Source organism: Physeter macrocephalus, chromosome 18 (genome assembly GCF_002837175.3).
Source record: "Physeter macrocephalus isolate SW-GA chromosome 18, ASM283717v5, whole genome shotgun sequence".
Taxonomy (NCBI): domain Eukaryota; kingdom Metazoa; phylum Chordata; class Mammalia; order Artiodactyla; family Physeteridae; genus Physeter; species Physeter macrocephalus.
The window spans coordinates 21,604,148-21,624,429 of NC_041231.1; the positions used below are offsets into that span (position 1 = coordinate 21,604,148).

The 20,282-nt window shown below is 48.2% G+C and overlaps 1 protein-coding gene across 1 annotated transcript; it reads left to right on the forward strand.

The window, feature by feature from the left end:
- The first annotated feature begins 4,812 nt into the window (after positions 1 to 4,812).
- Positions 4,813 to 9,803, forward strand: LOC102982979 (OTU domain-containing protein 5-like). Its single transcript, XM_055079645.1, is given in 3 exon segments — positions 4,813 to 4,937; positions 5,767 to 7,328; positions 7,331 to 9,803. Coding segments are annotated over 2 exon segments (1,671 nt in total). The 5' UTR covers positions 4,813 to 4,937; positions 5,767 to 7,027; the 3' UTR covers positions 8,701 to 9,803.
- The last annotated feature ends 10,479 nt before the right edge of the window (positions 9,804 to 20,282 follow it).

The window sequence follows — 20,282 nt, forward strand, 5'->3', positions numbered from 1 at the left end:
CCAAATCCTGAATTCGCTACGAATGGTTCCCCGATTATAGCGGTCACACAAATTTCAGCTGTAATGTCTACCAAAAAGACAGACGTGCGTACATACATACATACACAGATGAACGAGTGAATGGGATTACAAAGGGTATCATTTTCATTTGCCGTGATGCCAGACGTCTGGTTTTTCTCACTGAGATTTGGATTGAAGTGGCCAGGTGTTTAGATACCTGAGACTTAGATTCCTCCAACACACCCTGTTCGAACCCATATTCCTCCCTTGCGGCCAAAATCTTAAGACTAGTCATTAGTCATTAGTCATTAGTAGTCATACTTCCATGAGAACAAACTTAATGTAGCTACGACACCGATATATTTATTCCTCACTATTAATTAAGAGATCTGTTCGTTACCTCTCCCACACCAGGCATCGCGAAGACAATTACGCCTGCTACCTTAGTGTTGTTTGCAAAAGGTGGACTGGTAGCACCATGGCTTTCCAATACTCTCCAAGTTCATCTTCCAACAGAATTGGATCCTTGGCTCCCAGGAGCAGCGCCCCATCTCCAGCTCTCTTATCCTCACACCCTTTCTCGCTAGTTAACGTGTCACCGAGAACCAACACGAGTCAGCTGAATTACAAATTGCGGCAAGACGTACACAGATCGGGTATAAGACTAAGCGCGTGGGTTTCTCTGGAGAAAGAGCCTTCCTGCCTTGTGTGTTCTCATTAAAGGCCAGAGGGGTGTACGTGGCCACAAGAGCAAAGAGCTCCCACCTAAACAGTCATGGGCCATCAGACTGAAGTTGAGGGGTTTCTAATCATCAGGGCTCCCTGGGTGCCTCTGGATTTAGGGGTCAGCCTGTGCCCCGTGTGAAAAAGTGGAGGGAAATCAAAAGGAACATACATTCTAATCCCAATTCCGGACCCTTCAATTCCAACTTATTTTTTCAATCACTTTTTCATATGGATACACTTGGTCCTAATTTGCAATGTCGTACGAGGTCTCCCAAACCGAATTTAGCAAATCGACTCCTAAAAGGAGTCGGAAGAGACCTGAGAAATCATTTGCTCGATGATCCACGAGCAGGAGACTCAAGGAGACAAATGTGGCTGCTTAATGAACAAACTGGGATTTGGATTCAGAACCCAACACCCGTTCCCACAGCCCTTACGGCCACTCCCACGGGGGAAAGGTCGCTGTCAGGCGCACAGTTAACTTGAACGTATTCAGTCCTGTGCCCTCAACCAAAATATAAACACAGCTCACCAGTGGATGCCCTGGAGTGAACCTCAGCCAGGAGACGTGAATCTGCCATTTTTCAGCGGGTCTGAGCCCCCAAGTGCCTCCGAGCACGGGCATTTCCAAGCTGCTGGGAGAGTTGAGGGATTTTCCTGGTTAACGGTGACAAGAGACGATGTACAGCTTCTGTCCTCCCAGATAGGAAACCGTAGTCCCCGCGTAAACAGAATGTCCCCTGTAGCCAACAGAGATTTCTGCCACCCCAGCTGCTTACACTGTTTCATTTCCTTGGCCCATTTAAGAACCTGATGGAAGCTATGGATTCTCCCCACAGAAAAATATACGTATAATACACAACACAAATAAATTTGCATATAATTTTGGAGGCTTTATGTGCCCCCAAAGTCCATTCACGGACCTCTTCTAAAGGTACAAAAATCTCAAGTTTACACCAACTGAATTTGATAGCTCTATATTTTTCGCACTATTTTTAGGTGCATTTTATAGCACTCTTTGATTTCAGTGACCACTTTAAATATCAAGGAGTACATTTTCCCCCATGAGACCCATATTAAGGCAATTAAAATTCAACAAGCCACTGATACCTGTACTCTTGCAGTCGTGCTAACGGTCGTTTCTCCCATGATTAAACAGATGTCCGAACTACGATGAGGACAGAGTCCCGAGGCTCCGTAACAGCCACTCCACTGGATGGATGACAACTTTATTCCTAAAATATAAAGGGAAAGAAATGAAAATGTATTGATCATCCAGTGCTACACTTTCCAGTACAGTAGCCACTGGCCACAGCTGGCTATTAAACACTTAAAGTATGGCTAGTCTAAATTGAACTGTTCTGAGAAAATGGATTTCAAAGACTTAGTGCTCCAACAAAGAGCTGACGTAAAATATTTCAAGAATTCTATGCATGATGAAATGTTAATACTTTGCATATCTTGGATTAAATAAAATATACTTCATTTCACCTTTTCTACTTTTTAATGTGGCTACGAGAAACATTTAAATCACAGATGTGACTCCCGTTTTATTTCTGTTGGATAGCACCGATACAGAGACCATCAGGCACGGGCGTGCAAAACACGGGACCTCACGATCTCACCAAATCCATAGGGCAGTTCTGCCAGGCAAACGGCCTTATCGCCAGTTCACGTTCAGACTAAGAACCTTGTCCAGATGAGTGTAGAGATGTGATGGGAATTTGCATCCGCCTGAGGCCAAACCCTTCACCTTTCCCAACTCTGCCTCCACGGGCTTCTCAAGCAGTGACTCTTAAGTCCGTTTGGGCTATGCTACTCTTTGTAACCTAGTCATGATTACGATAAAGGAAACTGCTTCAAAGTGACAGGCATTTCACTCAGTTCCCTTTTGAGTTTTAAATGACAACATATCCTAACACTCCTGGCAAAAGCATACGACAACGTATAAAAATCTAGGAAGTGGGGCCACTGATTAAGCTTTTCATCTTTTAAATGAAAACAGGAGACTCCAAAAACAAGAACCACAAATGTGACGAGGTAGGACTATACATTGCCTAGGGAATACGAGTCGGAGAACTCATTAGGATGGTAAACTAAAGTACGAAAATTAACCAAATAATTATCTAGTCGTAGCCTTAGCGGTAGGTTACAGGTTACTTGTTAGCCAGACTGCCCAGAACCAAGGAAGCAAACACAATTCTGCCAGAAGCAACTGCAACTCCCACTTTTATTTCTGTTTCCCAGTTGCTTTAAGCACGCTAGGATTTCTGTGGCGCGTCAACTAATTAAAAAGAAATCCTTAAAACGGAGATGAGATGCAAGAATTCTCATGGCAACCGCTGTAACTCTTCAATTTTGATTAAATGTGAATTCCCGAAAGCAGCTAGAAAACAAAGTGTGGTTCTTTGGGTTTCATTCAGATGGGTTTTTCTGCTTACGTGATCCATTTTCCTTTAGCTTCCGGTTTCAACTAATCCTAAAAGGGCACGGTCCGTGGGGGCATGTGCTTTGCCAAAAACGAACGTGGTTTTGCCTTTCAGTGGCGGAACGCTGACCTCATGCACTCAGCATCTTTTTAACATGAAAACTGAGGAATTAATGATCCTTACTTGAACTGGGGCTATTGCAAACTTCAACTTGCTTACCAATGCAGTGATTCTTGTCAAAAGCCCAGTGAAACTCCCTAGACGTCTGAGTCTCTCGAAAACACATTAGGATTACGTTGACTCGTGCGTTCATTCCTCCTCCTCGGCTGCCAGGCCAGACGTTATGGGTTTGATTTAGCAGTGTTAGCTCTGAAGAATCATGATCACCTCTGCGCTCTAGGCACTGTGTCAGAAGCCAGCATGCATTTGTTCAGCCAGGAGATTTTGTGCCCACTGTGTTCAGGGCCGTGTGTTCTCATGGAGCTTCGGCCTAGTGGGAAAGAAAATAAAAACCCAGTCATCACACAAATACTTTTTAAATGTCAACAAGGTTAGAGTGGGAGAGGGGACGACGGACAGGAGAGCTAGTGCCACGGATTTCAAGGAGGGTCTCTCACAAGAGTCACGGTTGAGCTGAGGGCCAGTGGATGAATGTCAGTTGACTAGGAAGAGACAGAAGTGATATTCCAGGCAACGCAAACAGCACGTGCAAAGGCCCTGAGGTGGGAGAGACATGGTTTATTTAAAACAAACCGAAAAGACAGCCAGTGTGGCTTGAGCTCATAAAGCACCGGAAGACAGAACGGTGTGTAGTAAGAGTGGGGAGACAGGAGAGAACCAAACACTTGACCATAAATCCCCATTCAGTATGGCCGACACGGAGCACCTAATACGTGCTAGAAACTACGGCTAAATGTTTTACATGTACTAACTTGCTTAACCTTAAATAGCCTGTGAGATGGGTGGGTTTATTATCCTTGTTTTGCAGACAAGAGAACAAAGAAGACTTAGGGAGGCAACTCACTCAAAGTGAAAGAGCTGTACAGGCTAAGGGGCAAAGTGAGACCAGTTCTTTGTACCCACACTTCATCACTGGGCTGGGAAGTAGCATCTCCATGACAGGGGCTCACGGGTTTTCCACTCTGGGAGAGGTTCATACCTAATTGACTGTGTCTTAGCTCAAGCTACCCTAACGAAACACCACAGGCTGAGTGGCTTAAACAACAGCAATTTATTTCTCACTTACAGTCTGGAGGCTGGAAGTCTAAGGTCAGGGTGCCGGTATGGCTGGGTTGTGGTGACCCCTCGCTTTCTGGCTTGTAGATGGCTGTCTTCTTGCTAGGTCCTCACAGAGCAGAGAGAGAGAAAGCTCTGGTCTCTCTCTCTCTCTTCTTTCACAGACACTAATGCCACCATGGGGGCCCCACCCTCACGACCTCCTCTAAAACTAATTAACTCCCCCTAGTCCCACCTCCAAATACCATCACATTTGAGGGTTAGGGCTTCAACACAGGACTTTGGGGATAAACAACATTTCGTCGTTAAGAGTCCGGATAACCTGCCACCCTTTTCATCCTCTGCCTTTTTCCAGCTCAAGGATAAATCTGTTTATAACCACGTTGCTTCCCATTTCTATGCCACGACAGGTGATCAGCTTCATAAGCTTAGTCAATGCAGTTCTACAAAGTGCAAACTGGCTTCTGGCTAGAACATGTTTCTCCATCCAGGGCTCCATTTGCCATCACCTGTCATGCACACACAGATCAGGAGCTCAGACAAAAAGTGAGTTTCCTCCTCCCTTCCTTTCCAGCTGAAGCTTTTCCTACCATTTTTTACCACTCTCCAGAGGAGAAGTACCTGATCTGATGAAATGGTCTCATCACATGCATAACGAAGAAGGAAATTTCGTTTCAGGGCCACACAGCTTCCCTAAGTAGGCAGTCTCCTGAAACACTCTCCTGAATGGTCCCCTGCTGCATAAACTAATGTCGATGACTCCTGTCAGAGAGGCAGGCTTTCCAGCCCCTGCTGCCACCCGATCAGCTCTTCCTGCCTTCACAAATGATCTCCAAAGTGCCGTAAGCAGAGGACACAAGGTCCCCAAGGCCCATCCACCTCCAGAAAGAGGTTTCTCGGTGCCAATGAACTGGGAGCACAGAGGGGCTGAATAAATCCTAATTAAATATGATTTAAGCTTTTCCATTTTCTGAGAAGCAGGGTGTCTGAGGCAAGGCATGTTGACTCTGCAAATGCCTAACATTTACCCAGAATGAACAAACAAAACCTGCCCATTTGGTTTTTGAGTTGAGTCTTAGGGACAAGGGGTATTGGGGGCTGATGGAAAAATGAGCTTCTAAGAACCCCCTTCAGTCTGACCTGAGCCCCGTTGCCAGTATGTATGGACTTTGTTTCCTTAAGTACACGGGCATGCCCGCTTGCCGGATTCCAAGCCAACATTGTAAGCGGTACTTCCGAGGGGAGACTTATACATGACCAATTTTTAGCTGAGTTTTAAATCTTCTGGCTCTTGTTGACCCAGCCTTTTCAGGAAGGTGACCTCTTTCTATTTTCCACTCCATTAACCCTTTTGCTTTTCCCTCCTCCTTACCAGAATCACTTCTTTAATACCTACCTGATGCACCACGATCTCATTTTCCTTATGAGCAACAAGCACAATTTATAAGCCAGGCTTGGAAGTCATTCCTTCATTTAGCATCAAGCGTAACTCCAAAAGAAGTATATACTTTGGTGTGTAGTTTTACATTTTGTAACAAGGCCAAGTATTAACTGTGTTTCTTAAAACCCACGAGAGCTCAGTGAATCCTCATCCTGTACAAAGCGAAAAGACCTGCAAGTATGACAGATCCGCTACCAGACGCAACGAGCATGTTCAAGGTCCACAGGGTAAGCCAGGACACCTGCCTCTCAAAGTAACGCCTTGGGAGATGTGAGCAGTCAAAACCCCGCGGCAATCAGCCGGTAACTCACGTTATACCAAAATGCTTCAGTGTTACTTATTTTTTAACAAAGAGACACATGTCAAGCGCCAGGGAAAGCAGCAAATTTTGCATATAATTCAGGGGATTCACAGAAGCAATGTATCAGTGCTATCTTAAGCAAAGATGTGATCAATGTTGACTTGATCTCCTAGTCCACAAAACCTCAGGTCACCTTCAATGAGCTTGGACTTGGCAGTGGATTCTCAGATACGGTACCAAATGCATGAACAACAGAAGAAGAACAGACAAATTGGACTTTAGCCAAACTGCAAACTTTGTACACCCAAGGACATTATTAAGAAAGTGAACAGACAACCTCCAGAATGGGAGAAAGGATGCGCACATCATCTACGTGATCACTGTTTACTGTCTGTAACAGAGAAAGAACTCCGGTCATGTTGGACAGGGGCCCACCTTCCTCCAACTCGTCGACAAAAAGATAGCCCAGTTTAAAAACGGGCAAAGGACTTCAAGCGACATTTCTCCACAGAAGATATACAGCTGACCAACATGCACGTGAAGCCATGCTCAACGTCAGTAATCATTAGGGAGATGCAAACCAAAACCATAATGAGAAACTACCTCACGTCCACTCAGAGGGCTGCTATCACAAAACCAGAAAATAACAAGGGCTGCAAAGGAGGAGAGAAACTGGAAGCCTTGCACATCGTTGGCGAAAACGTCAAAATGCTAGAGCGGCTCCGGAATACAGTTTGGTGGCTTCTCAAAAATTAAATGTAGAATCACCGGATGATCCAGTAATTTCACTTCCTGGCATAAACCCAAAAGAACTGAAAGCAGGGACTCGAAGAGATATCTGTAAACTAACGTTCCTCGCAGCATTAGTCCCAACGGCCAAAAGGTGGAAACGACATGAGTTTCCAGGCCATGACTGCTCTCCCCAGAAAGAAACCACCGCCTCCCGACGCCGACCCCGCCGGCGAGCCGCCGCCGCCCGGGCCGCTGCGCCCGGCGCCTCGCCGCGGCGGGGGTGTAGGCGTGGGCGGCGGCCATCGCGACCGCGACTCGGGCGTCGTTGGCGCCCGTCCTCGCGCCTCGCCACCGCCTCAGGGCCCGCTCCCGGGGCCACCGGGTGCCCTCCGTCGCTGGGCGCTGGCCGCGCCGCCTGGCGCCGTGGCGGGCCCAAGGCCACAGCAGGCCTCTCCTCCTCCTTGCGGGGGCCCGGCGGTCCCGGCGGCGGTGCCAGGGACGCGTTGGGTGCCACGGCGACGGGCGTGGGCGCGGGCGCGGCGGGCATGGTGGTGGGCGCGGGCGGCAGCTGCTCTGGGCCGGGTCACGGCAAGCGGCGGCGGCCAGCCCCTGGGCTTGGCGCGGCCAGTCCTGAGCGGGAGGAGGTCGGCGCAGGTTACAACAGTGCGGACGAGTATGAAGCGGCCGCAGCGCGCCTCGAGGCCGCGGACCCCGCCGCCGTCGAGCAGCAGGAGCACTCGTTTGCAAAGGCCCTGCGAGACGAGAAGGGCTTCATCATCAAGCAGATGAAGGAGGACGGCGCCTGTCTCTTCCGGGCTGTAGCTGACCAGGTGTATGGAGACCAGGACATGCACGGGGTTGTGCGAAAGCACTGCATGGGCTATCTGATGCAGAATGCCGACTACTTCTCTAACTATGTCACGGAGGACTTTACCGCCTACATCAACCGGAAGCGGAAAAACAACTGCCACGGCAACCACGTTGAGATGCAGGCCATGGCAGAGATGTACAACCGGCCCGTGGAGGTGTACCAGTACAGCACGGCACCCATCAACACGTTCCACGGGATCCACCAAAATGAGGATGAACCCATCCGTGTCAGCTACCATCGGAACATCCACTACAATTCGGTGGTGGATCCCAACAAGGCCACCATTGGCGTGGGGCTGGGCCTGCCGTCATTCAAACCGGGGTTTGCAGAGCAGTCCCTGATGAAGAATGCCATAGAAACATCGGAGGAGGCGTGGATTGAACAGCAGATGCTGGAAGACAAGAAGCGGGCCACAGACTGGGAGGCCACAAATGAGGCCATTGAGGAGCAGGTGGCTCGGGAGTCCTACCTGCAGTGGCTGAGGGATCAGGAGAAGCAGGCTCGCCAAGTCCGTGGCCCCAGCCAGCCCGGGAAAGACAGCGCCACGTGCAGCTCTGCCACAGCGGCAGCCTCCAGTGGTCTGGAGGAGTGGACCAGCCGGTCCCCACGGCGGGGGAGTTCAGCCTCGTCCCCCGAGCGCCCTGAGCTGCACGCCGAGCTGGGCATCAAGCCCCCTTCCCCACGCACTGTCTCAGCTCTCGCCAAACCTCCTTCACCCCGGGCACCAGGTACGAGCAGCCAGTTCCCGACAGGGGCCGACCGGGCAACTTCTCCCCTCGTGTCCCTCTACCCTGCTCTGGAGTGCCGGGCCCTCATTCAGCAGATGTCCCCCTCTGCCTTTGGCCTGAACGACTGGGATGATGATGAGACCCTAGCGTCGGTGCTGGCAGTGTCCCAACAGGAACACCTAGACAGTGTGAAGAGAAACCAAGTGCACAGAGACCCAGCCCCAGACAAGAGTTGATGGAGACCCGGAGACTGGAGACCATCTCCCAACCCCCACACTCCTGCCCTCTGGTGCCACCCCACCTTCTCTGGCTTTCTTCCCTCTCTCCCCTCCTTTCACTCCTCCCCACTTCCCTCTGGCTAGCCCACCCCTGCGCACCCTCTCATCACTGCTTCCACCATCATCACCTGTCTCTTCGCCAGCTGACGTGTCCTGTGGCCCCCTGCACAGCACCATCCCTGCATTCCGCGGGGGACTCGGGCAAGGGTGCTGAAGGTAGGCGAGAGGCACACAGAGACAAACCAGCTGGCAGCCAGGCAGCCCCTGAGGAGAGACATTCAGACAGAGGAAAGTCTCCCTGTCCCCGATTCCTTCCAAGATCAGACACTTGTCACCCCACCACAAGTGATGCCGGGGAGGTGGGAAGAAGAAGTGGGAAAATCCCCTTCCCAGTACCCCAAGAATGTCTGAGCCTTCAATGTTGGTCTTTTACTTTAGTAAAATGTACTTGTATCTTATAAAATCAACCAATCAAAAAAAGAAAATGAGTATCCATCAAGAGCTAAACAAAATGTGGTATAAACATACAGTAGAATATTATTCAGTTATAAAAAAAAAAAAAGCAATGAAGTTCTGATACACATCACAACGTGGATGAACCCCTAAAACATTAAGTGAAACGAGCCAGACAAAAAGGGACAGATATTGTATCATTCAAGTTATATAAAATATCTAGAATAGGCAAATTCATAGAGACAGAAACTTCAGCGGTTACCAGGGGCTGGGGGGCGGACGGATGCCGAATTACTGCTTGATGGGTACAGAGTTTCTGTTTAGAGTGATGAAAAAGTTTTGGAAACAGGTAATGGTGAGAGTTGCACAACAGTGTGAACGTGCTTAATGCACTGAATTGTGCACCTAAAAATGGTTAAAATGGCAAATTTTAGGATATATATTCTTATATAAGTATATACATACGTATATAAATAATCACAATTAAAAACATAACTCACGTCTTCTAACATCTCAAACCAAATTCCCTTTGGCTTCTTGGGTGTGTACATTGTTACCAGCACTGAGGAGAGCTGCACACACACCCCCACAATCAGAAAATGAACACAAGTGCCACATCTTATTTGCAGTCCTAGGGGGTCCACAGTTTTTGCAGAAGTCCTCCCAGATGCCGTGTTGGATCGCATCTGAGGTAGAATGGATCCAAAGCAAAAGGAAGCTGGTGACCCTTCATTTGTGCTGAGCATGCTTTTACAATTTGGGTGCCCAGCAAACAAATTATACCTATGTCTCCTGGGCCCAGGGACTGCTCGGGGCATGGGCCACGCCTTCCTTAGCGCCGCAGAATTGCATATTTGTGCCCCCCCAAAATTCCTATGTTGAGACCTAATTCCCCGAGGTGACGTACTAGGAGGTGGGGCCTCTGGAAGTAGTTAGCTCAGGAGACCGGAGCCTTCATGAACGGGATCAGTGCCCTTATAAAAGAGGCCCCGCAGAGAGGCCTCCCCACTTCCACCATGTAAGGAGACAACAAGAAGACAGCCATCTGCAACCCAGAAGAGGGCCTTCCCCCAAACCTGAGCTTGCTGACATCCTGATCTTGGACTTCCAGCCTCCAGAACTCTTAGAAATAAATTTCCACTGTTTATAACCAGCCAGTCAATAGTGTTTCGTTACAGCAGACGGAATGGATTAAGACACTTGGTTTCTCTCGCAGGACTCATCAATTACAGATGGTGCCAAATAATACCAAAATGCTTTTTAGAAAACTCCTTAAGATGCCAGATGGGAGGTACAGAGACACTTAGGGCTCTTCTGTAACTGGCAGGTCTGTGTCCAGGCATAAAGAAGGCTGGCCTCTTGTTGCCTCTGTGGGGAGATTTCATAGCACAGACTTCTCTCTAATCTAAAAAATGTAGGCACGAAGATAACTCTCAGCAAGAGTTATCTCACTGCCCAAATTCTGGGAGCTCTTTTTATTTTTTTAATGAATGAATGAATGATTTATTTCTTTATTTATTTTTTGCGGTACGCGGGCCTCTCACTGTCGTGGCCTCTCCCGTCGCGGAACACAGGCTCCGGATGCGCAGGCTCAGCGGCAACTGCTCATGGGCCCAGCCGCTCCGCGGCACGTGGGATCTTCCCGGACCGGACCACGAACCCGCGTCCCCCGCATCGGCAGGCGGACTCTCAACCACTGCGCCACCAGGGAAGCCCCGGGAGCTCTTTTTAAAACAGTCTGGATGCTCAAATGTCACGAGGTCTCCGGTTGCAGTCTCCTCGCTCACACCACCCATCCCATGCGTGTGGACACCCACCGTTCCCTGATCTCTCTCACTTGCCTGCTCTACAATCCTACCCCCTTGAGGCATAAAGGATTGTTTTCACTTCAGTAATCTGACCGAACCCCTGAGGTTCTCGCTGGGGATGACAAGCTAACCCAGGTTCTACCTGTCCCACCTGCCAAGATTTCTCATGGATCGTGGAAGTGGCGAAATGAAGAAGGGCAGACACGGGGAGGAACAGCAAAGAGAGCTTTTCCTTGCTGCCTGCCGGCCTTCCCTCCTTCTCAGTCCTTCAAGTATCTACGGAGCACCTACTACGTGCTGGTCACTCTGCTGGCACCAGGGCTACACTGGGGATAAGGCAGAGATGATTTCCCCCCCACAGAGTACCCATTCTGGCAGGGGGAGGCAAAAAAAAAAAAAGCACAAGTAAACAAAGAAAGAAAAGCCTTGCAAATCATGTTAAGCAAACAAGCGCTGGTCTGAGAGGAGCGTTACCCACTAAACCAGTGGTTCTCAAAGTGGAGTCCCCAGACCAGTAGCACCAGTAGCACCTGGAATATTATCGGAAATGCAGATTCTCGAGCACCACCCCAGACCAACAGGTTCAGACACTCCAGGGTCACGTGGTCTGTTTTTGCAAGCCCTTCAGATGACGCGGTGCATGCCGACGTTTGAGAAACACTGCACATAAACAGAATTTTGAATGTTTTGGTTGTGAAGCTTTTTGTTTGGTTGGTTGTTTTTACCCCTAATTCTTAGAACAGTTCCTGGACAAAGTAGGGGCTTTCTAAAATATGTTGAATGGACACTCAGTTGGGTTATTGTACTTTAAGCTGAAAAAGACCACTCTAAACACCTAAGCTGACATCTGAAGTTTGAGAAAGAGACGGCCATGCAGAGTGTGGGCCACAATGTTCCTAGCCAACTAGAACTGCAAGTACAAAAGGCCTGGGGTAGGAAAAAACTTCCTACGGAATCAGACTGCCCGACAGGCCACACTTTGCATCTTACGAGTCCCATCTCTGACTGCGGGATCCAGGGTCTTACCTACTCAAGGAGCACAAAGGTAGATCTCCTCTTAGCTTAACGAGCAGGTGAAACACCTACGCTCCTCTGTGAGCACGACTGCCTTTCTCGTTTGGCGGCACGTGTAAAACCACCAAGGAGGGCCTACTGAAGCCGAGGCCATCATTTACAGAGCCTGGCTGGGTCTCCCCTCAGGATGAACTCTCAGTGACCTTGGACAAAGGGGCTCCCAGTAAGCCATGCGGGAGACCCTGGGCAGTCTGACTTTCTACACTCTATCCTGAAGCCAGCCGAGTTCTCATCACTTCAAGACAATAAGCAAAGAATGCTTCCAGACAAATTCAAGGCGGCTTCATAAAAAGGAGATGAACGGCAGCAAATGAAAAAAAGCAATGACAAACACACACACACACACACACACACACACACACACACGACTGCACTGTAACGAGGGGAAAAAAATGAACAACAGGCAACTCACTCAAAAAATTTCAAGTGGTCAAAACATATGAAAATATATTCAATCTCAGTATAATCTGAGAAATACAAATTAAAATGAGATACTACTTCATACCCATCAGACTGTAAAAACTGAAACGACTGCAGAGATTCAAGGTGCCTGGGGCCAGAGGAAGAGGGTGGGGCCAAATCGAGGCTGCTACTCAGGACACTGTAAAGACCCAGTTCCGGTGAGCACAACACACAAAGCCAGCCGGCCTGAGGGACTCAGAGAGGCCGCTCTCCCCCTCCCCTGAATTCACCTTCACCCCGAAGAAAGATGCAATCTTCGCTCTAATTACATCCATCGGGAAAATTTCCTTTTTTTGGTTTTTTGTAATGTTAAAAAGATACCTGCAGAATATTAACATCGATACTTTTTAAAGTTATAAAGGGGGGAAAATGTGCTGTAGATGTCTTTAAGATACCCACAACATTTTTTCAGCTATAGGACAGTCAGAACTTAGGTGATGGGCCAGAGAACTTTTTCAGTAAATATCTTAAGATATGTGGGCCCAGACACAAAATCAAGGACGTTAGGTAGGTACTTACATAAGAAGAGAGAAAACACATTTCCACGACTTTCATTGATGAATTTCAAAGTATATGAGAACAATTTTTAGTACCATAGGTCTACTACTGAGAAGAATGGAATTAGGATGTGGAGGGGTAACATTTTGCTTACTTGGGGATCAAAGTTATTATAAATGTTCCTATCACCAAATCGATTACAAATATTTATCAGGGAAAACCATTCTTCACTCGTGGGCTGTACAAAAACAGAGGGCAGGTTGGATTTAGCTCCTGGGCCCTAGTTTGCTAATTTCTAGCTGAGACCCTATATTAGTCAAGATTCTCCAGAGAAGCAGAACCACTGTGTGTGCATGTGTCTGTTGTGTGTGTGTTTGTGTGTGTGTGTGTGTGTGTCTGTGTGCGTGTGTACACATACGTATGGATGAATGTCGAAAGAAAGGTATTTTTTTTTTTTTTTTTGCGTTACATGGGCCTCTCGCTGTTGTGGCCTCTCCCGTTGCGGAGCACAGGCTCCGCGCGCGCAGGCCCAGCGGCCATGGCTCACGGGCCCAGCCGCCCCACGGCACGCGGGATCCTCCCAGACTGGGGCATGAACCTTTATCGAGCCCAAGAAAGGTATTTTTTTAAATAAGGAATTGGCTCACACAGTTATGGAGACAGGCAAGTCCCAAGATCTGCAGGGTGAGTTGGCGAGCTGGAACCCACCAGAGTCAATGGTGTAGTTCTAGCCCTAAGGCTGGTCGGCTCGAGACCCAGGAACTGCTAATGTTTCAGTTTGAATCCAAAGGCAGGAAAAAGCTGATGTCCAGTCCAAAGGCCATCAGGCAGGAAGAACTCTCTCTTACTTGAGAGGAACAGCAAGCTTTTGGTTCTATTCAGGACATCAAGTGATCGGATGAGGCCCACACCCACAGTGGGGAGAGGAATCTACTCTACTCAGTCTATTGATTTAAATATTCATCTCATCCAAGAACACCTTCACAGGAATACCCAGTATAATGTGTAACCGAATAACTGGGCACCCCATGGCCCAGCAAGTGGACACATAAGGTTGACCATCACAGACCACCACCATCCATATTTTCGGACTCCTCATGAGACCATGGTTCCAAAAAACAAGCATCCTTCTGTCTTCCCACGGCCCCAGCTGCCAAGAAGCAGCTGGAAAACTGCCATGGATGCAATGTAACCTGCTTTCCTAAAACTGAGAGTTATGTGTGGCTCTAACTACACCTGGACAGGTACAGCTCCATGATGCAGGTGGAGGATCTGGCTTTATCCAGCTGGGGACCAATACGTCCCTAGAGATGCCACAACTGCCTGCATCCAAGCCACTCTCAGGCACACATGCGTCTCCTAGACTCCCTGAGGGGCCGTTTCCCCTTCCCCAAGCTCCCCTTCCTTCACACCCTGGGTGGAAAACAAATTTCTGAGTGCACTCTATACACAGAAATGTCTTTCGGCTTTATTTCTGACTTTTGTCCAATATAAGCTATTCTGTACTTCCTGCCTGAACTGCTCTGAGAAACTTCCTCAACAATCCGTCCGCTCCCAGCACATATTACGGCCTGACTCGAATGTGTAAGAGCCTCTGCCAGAGAGGTCGCAAATGCCTTTGCCCTTGATTTTCCTGTCTGGCCTCTGCCTACCTCCCTGATAACGGATTCCTCTCGAGGAAATGAGTCCTGTGTGGCTTGAGCAGGAAAACGAGAGGGAAATGACTGGAAATACGGTTGGAGAGGTCAGAGGAGGCACCTGGGAGGAGTGTCTCTAGGGAAGTGGGGTGCTTTTCATAAGGATTTGATGAGATGACGTAAGCAAACCTGACTGATGCTCTGTAACCATGAAATGAATGCTACGTCCCAAATATTTGAGGCTTCCGGTGCTGTGTATACCGCCGTCTCCCACAGGTCATGGCAAGGCAATGTTAACAGCCCCCCTTCCCCCAGCTTCCATCTGGAGTGAGGGATGCCATAATATCATCACCACCCCGGTGTTCCCTCACATTCAAAGTTACGGTTGAACTATGTCCCGCCCACCCCCCCGCACCCCCCGTAATAATATGTGGAAGTCCTAACTTCAAGCACCTGAGAATGCGAACTTATTTGGAGAAAGGGTCTTTAAGGAGGTCATCAATTTAAAATGAGATCCTTAGGGTGGGCTCTAATCCATTATGACTGATGTCCTTATAAAAAGGAGAAATCTGGAGACAGACACACCGAAGGAAAAGGCCATATGAAGACGAAGGCAGAGAGGGAGCTGATGCTTCTAGAAGCCAAGGGAGGCCAAAGATTGCCAGCAAACCACCAGAAGCTAGGAGAGAGGCCTGGAACTGATTCTCACCCACGGCCCTTGGAAGGAACCAAATCCGCCAACATCTTGACCTTCAGACTTCTCGCCTAGAACCGTGAGACAATGAATTTCTGTTCTTCCCGTCACCCAGCTTGTGGTATCTCATTACATCAGCCCTAGCAAACGAGCACGCTAAAGCCCAGAACACGGAGGAGAACGGGGGCCTGGCCTCCCTTTATGGTGAAGTTTCCTACGGCCCCACTTGCTTCCACTCAAGTAGGATCACTGCATGGTTTTTGAGTGCCTATGTAAAAGTTAAATAAAATCAGAGCCCGTCTCCAAAGAGCCAGGTAGAGGCGTCACCCCTGGGTCAATATGTGAGAGGAAGATGGGGTGCAAACTGGCAACATCAAGTCTCCAGACAAGAAGACAGAGGAGCATCTGGTCCCTCCCCTAGGCTTTCAGGGCTCAGAACAGCTACTGGACCTCTGGCCCGCCCCAGAGCTGCAGGAAGGCGGCTGGAGCAACAGGAGGTTTTGCTTCCCTCACCTCTGACCCTGGCAGCCTGGCCCAGCTACACAAAGGCCTCGGAAGCAGGGGAGAGAAGACATTTCACGGAGCCCCCAGAAGGGGCACAACATCCTGGTGGGGAAGGAGGGAGAGCGAGGGGGCTTCGGCTGAGACGACTCACACAGTCACTCCCTAGCAAGGCAGCTGGTGGTCAAACCTACAACACTTCATAAGGATTCTTCTAAACAGAAGCCATAATTCGAGTCTAGCTCTGCTCAAAGGGTCAACAGCACAATCCTGAATATTTTCAAAATATCAGTTTACCAAGATGCTAAGAAGTATTACTCATGAAAACGTTCCATCTTCTGAAAGGAATATGGATACGTTGGATTAAACCAAGTGAAACATTATTTCTTGACTGCAGGACTCTGCAGTGACTTTGATATGACATGGCACTTTATCAGTCTCCAGAAAAAAAAATACATAATCACTTCTATGTGGAATCTAAAATATGACACAAAAGAACATGGCTACGAAAGAGACTCACAGACATAGAGAACAAACTTGTGGTTGCCAGGGATGGGGGAAGGATGGATTGGGAGTTTGGGATTAGCAGATGCAATCTATTATATTTAGAATGGATAAACAACAAGGTCTAACTGTACAGCAAAGGGAACTATATTCAATATCCTGTGATATATCATAATGGAAAATGAAAAAGAATGTATATATATATGTATAGCTGAATCACTTTGCTGTACAGCAGAAATTAACACAACACTGTAAATCAACTACACTTCAACAAAATAAATTCTTTTTAAAAAGAAATATAATCAACAAAGACTCCAATTTTATTTCATTACCAACTTTTTTTTTTTCATCTTGCACTTCTTTTCACAACACCCAGTCACACCTCTGAGAACAACTTACTAAGGAAAGTAACTGGAAAATGCTGGTAATGAGCTTTGCAGTACGGATAGAGAGACTCCCGGAAGAGAAAGCGGGAAGTCAGCCAATATAAAGCCGGCCAGATGGAGGCCCATGGCCCCCCTGCAGAGAAAGAAAAACTTAGTCACTGCCGTTTTCGCCTCATAGGTCCCTACCTGGGGCAGAAAGAGCTGGAGTCTGTAGGAAACATCCTCCAGTTCTCCCACACCAAGGAATCAAACTATCATTTAAAGATTTGTTAGGCGGTAAAAGCAAGCAATTATTCCAAGCAGAAAAACTCAAAAAGCTTCAAATATGATTAGCTTTGCTGATAAGAGCAAGGCATGGAGGTGACCATAAATCATTGATAACAGCCTTCTGCAGACCTATCAGCTGGTGCAACAGGATCAGAAAACAGAAACTGAATTCTTTGCTATGAGTCCATCAAAGACGCCTTCTAGCCTAGGGCACACAGATAACCGGCCTCTACCTGGAAGCCTCAACAAGAGAGTCAAATAGGTTTTATCAGGTCCTCAGGCCATGCAGTCATAGAATTATCGAGTTGGAAGCTTTCTCAGTCTAACCTTCTCACTTTAAAGTTAAAGAGACTTAGCCCAGGGAGGTGGGTGGTACTGAAGGTCACCTACCAGGTTCATGGAAAACCAAGAGAAGAAAAACCCCAGCCTCTTGTTTACACTCCATGCTTTTATCACTACATGATCCTCCTTTGACTGTGTCCCCAAGGGCTGTGTCTGGGAGCAGGTAGGTGCTAAAAGTTCTTAATATTTACTGAGCACCTACCATGTGCCAGGTACTGAGCTAAGCTCTTAAATCTCATCTGGCTCTTAGAAAACCCCCTGAAGTGTGTGCCTTTGCACAGGTGAGGATGGCAGCCTTCTGCGAGTCTAAGTGACCTGTTCAAAGTCACACACACAGCAAGCAGCAGGGCTGCCAGGCACCCTCAGGGTTTACTCCAAGGCCGATGCTCTTATCTTAACCTCTCCCTGCATGACCCTCTGACCAGTCGTGAAATCAAGGGCACCACTTTAAATCAACAAGAATACGTTTTCAGGATTTCCTTTAGAGTGCAAGGGTAGTCATAAAAGCAACGGCATGACTGAGAGTGATCCCATGAGGTCACTCTGCCTCTGTCCTTGTGTCTCCACAAGCAACCACTTCAACCCTCCCCCAATCTTTTCTTTTTCTCCTGCCAGAATGAGAGCAAGCCTATAGAGTCTCTTCTTACACAAGACAATACTCGAAGAAGCATTTCTATATTTGCCTGCATGCTGGAGCACAACTGTCTGCTTATTTACAACAACAGAATAATTTCTGTAACTTTCTTTCTCTCCATAAAAAAAGACACCGTGGACATTTTCCTGTGTAAATGAATAAAAATCTGCATCATCGCTTTCACAAGCACGTGGTGGACCATCACACAGGAACACACATGTCTTCAATCGCGCCACGAGACGGGACTTTTGCACTGTTGCCAATGTCGGACTCTCCTAACCAGCTCTGCAGTAAACGTGCTAGCAGAATCCTCTCTGCACCTCTGTTCCACTGTTTCATCATTTAGCAATCCCACAAGGGGAAGTGCAATATCCTTTTTCATTTTGAGAGCTACCACTTCCAAGAAAGCTGTGCCAACGCTCCACCGCCCAGCTATATGGAATGTGTTAGCAGATCCCATGGCCAGATGACCAGAGAAACACCGTCCACACAAATGGCTGTCTGTTAGCACAGGGGGAACACCCAGGCATCCCCATCCCCAAGCCACCGGCATTTTTCAGCAGGGCCACCTCTATAGTCTTTTAACTGGTCTTCCAAATTCAGTCTTGCCCACCCCACCCATGCTTCCTCCTCGAGGCAGTCAAAAATGATCTCTTTTAAATATAAATGTGCTCATGTCCCCCGTATGCCTAAATTCTACACTTCTCACTGCTCCTGTGAAGATGCCCCAGATTCTGAGGATGACTGCTCCAGCCCTACTGGTGCTCTAGCCACATCTGTCTTCTCCCATGTCTTCCAGAGCATTCTTTCCCACTCAGGACCTTAGCACACACAGTTTCATTTTCTAGAATCTCTTCCTCGCCTCTCTCCCCGGTCACTCCTCCTCTCCTTTCAGGTTCCAGGTAAGATAACATCTCCTCAGAGAAGCTCTGCCACCCACAGGCACCTTGCAGACTAAGAAGGGTCCCCCATCGTCAACATGCAGAACACCTTGGAATACTTCCTAAATGTATTAAATTACTTCCTAAAATGTATGCAAATGCTAACAATCACTTGAATGTCTGTCACCTCTGACTGACTCTAAGTTCCATGAGGACACCCGGAGACCTAGCACGGTGCCTCTGACATGGGAGATGCTTGGTGATACTGTGATGAAGGAAGGAAAAAAGGCGGGTGGGGAGGGGGGGCGGTGGAACAAAGGAAGGGAGGGGGAGGAAAGGGAAAAAGGGAGGGAAGGTAGGAGGGAGTTAGATTTGCCACTCAGATCTTCCAGGGAAGGCAGAAAGGAGGAGGAAGAACTTACAGTAGTGAGTGAAGCACTAGAGACGGGAGCTCTATTTTATCTCAAACTTGCTTTAGACTCAGCCATTGGATAAATATTGATCAAGTGCCCATCATGTCCTAGGCCCTGCTGTAGACAGCAGAGGAGGTCCTTAGCCTTCTGGAGCTCATGTCCTAGAAGTGATGGGAGAGAAGAGAGCAAATAAACAACGAACAAATACCTGAACAGGACGACTCCAGACTGAAAAAGCCTGTAACACAGGTGGGTCATGAAGAACGAGGGTGGACACTGCTACGGGGGGGTCAGGGAAGGCCTCTCTGAGGAGGTGACATTTGAGGAGATGGCAACAAGAAGAACTGAGGCCAGGGAAAAGCAAGAGTGGTTTTTAAAAATAAGACGGGGTCAACTTACTCTAAAGCTGAGGTACATCCTTCCAACCGGCAGAAAGAAACTGACATCCTTAGTACGTGGGTTCGATTCCTAAGGCTGTTATAATACCGTACCCCAAACTGAGTGCCTTAAAACAACGGTAATGTATTGTCTTATAGTTTTGGAGACTAGAAGTTTGAAATCGTGGTGATGGCAGGCCATGCTCCCTGTGAAGTCTCCAGAGGAGAATCTGTTCCATGTTTCTCTCCCAGCTTCTAGTAGCCTCGGGTGTTCCTTGACTTATATATGCCTCACCCCAATTCTGACTCCAGTGTCACGTGACCATCTTTCCTCTGTGTGTCTCTGTCTCTATGTCCAAATTTCCCCATTTATAAGGACACTGGTCATGTAGGATTAGGGCCCACCCCAGTGACCTCAATTTACCTGGGCCGCCTCTGTAAAGACCCTCTCTCCATTAGACTGAATAAACTGAAGTTCTTAAAAAGGAAATTAGGGGCTTCCCTGGTGGTGCAGTGGTTGAGGGTCCACCTGCCGATGCAGGGGACGCGGGTTCGTGCCCCGGTCCGGGAGGATCCCACATGCCGCGGAGCGGCTGGACCCGTGAGCCA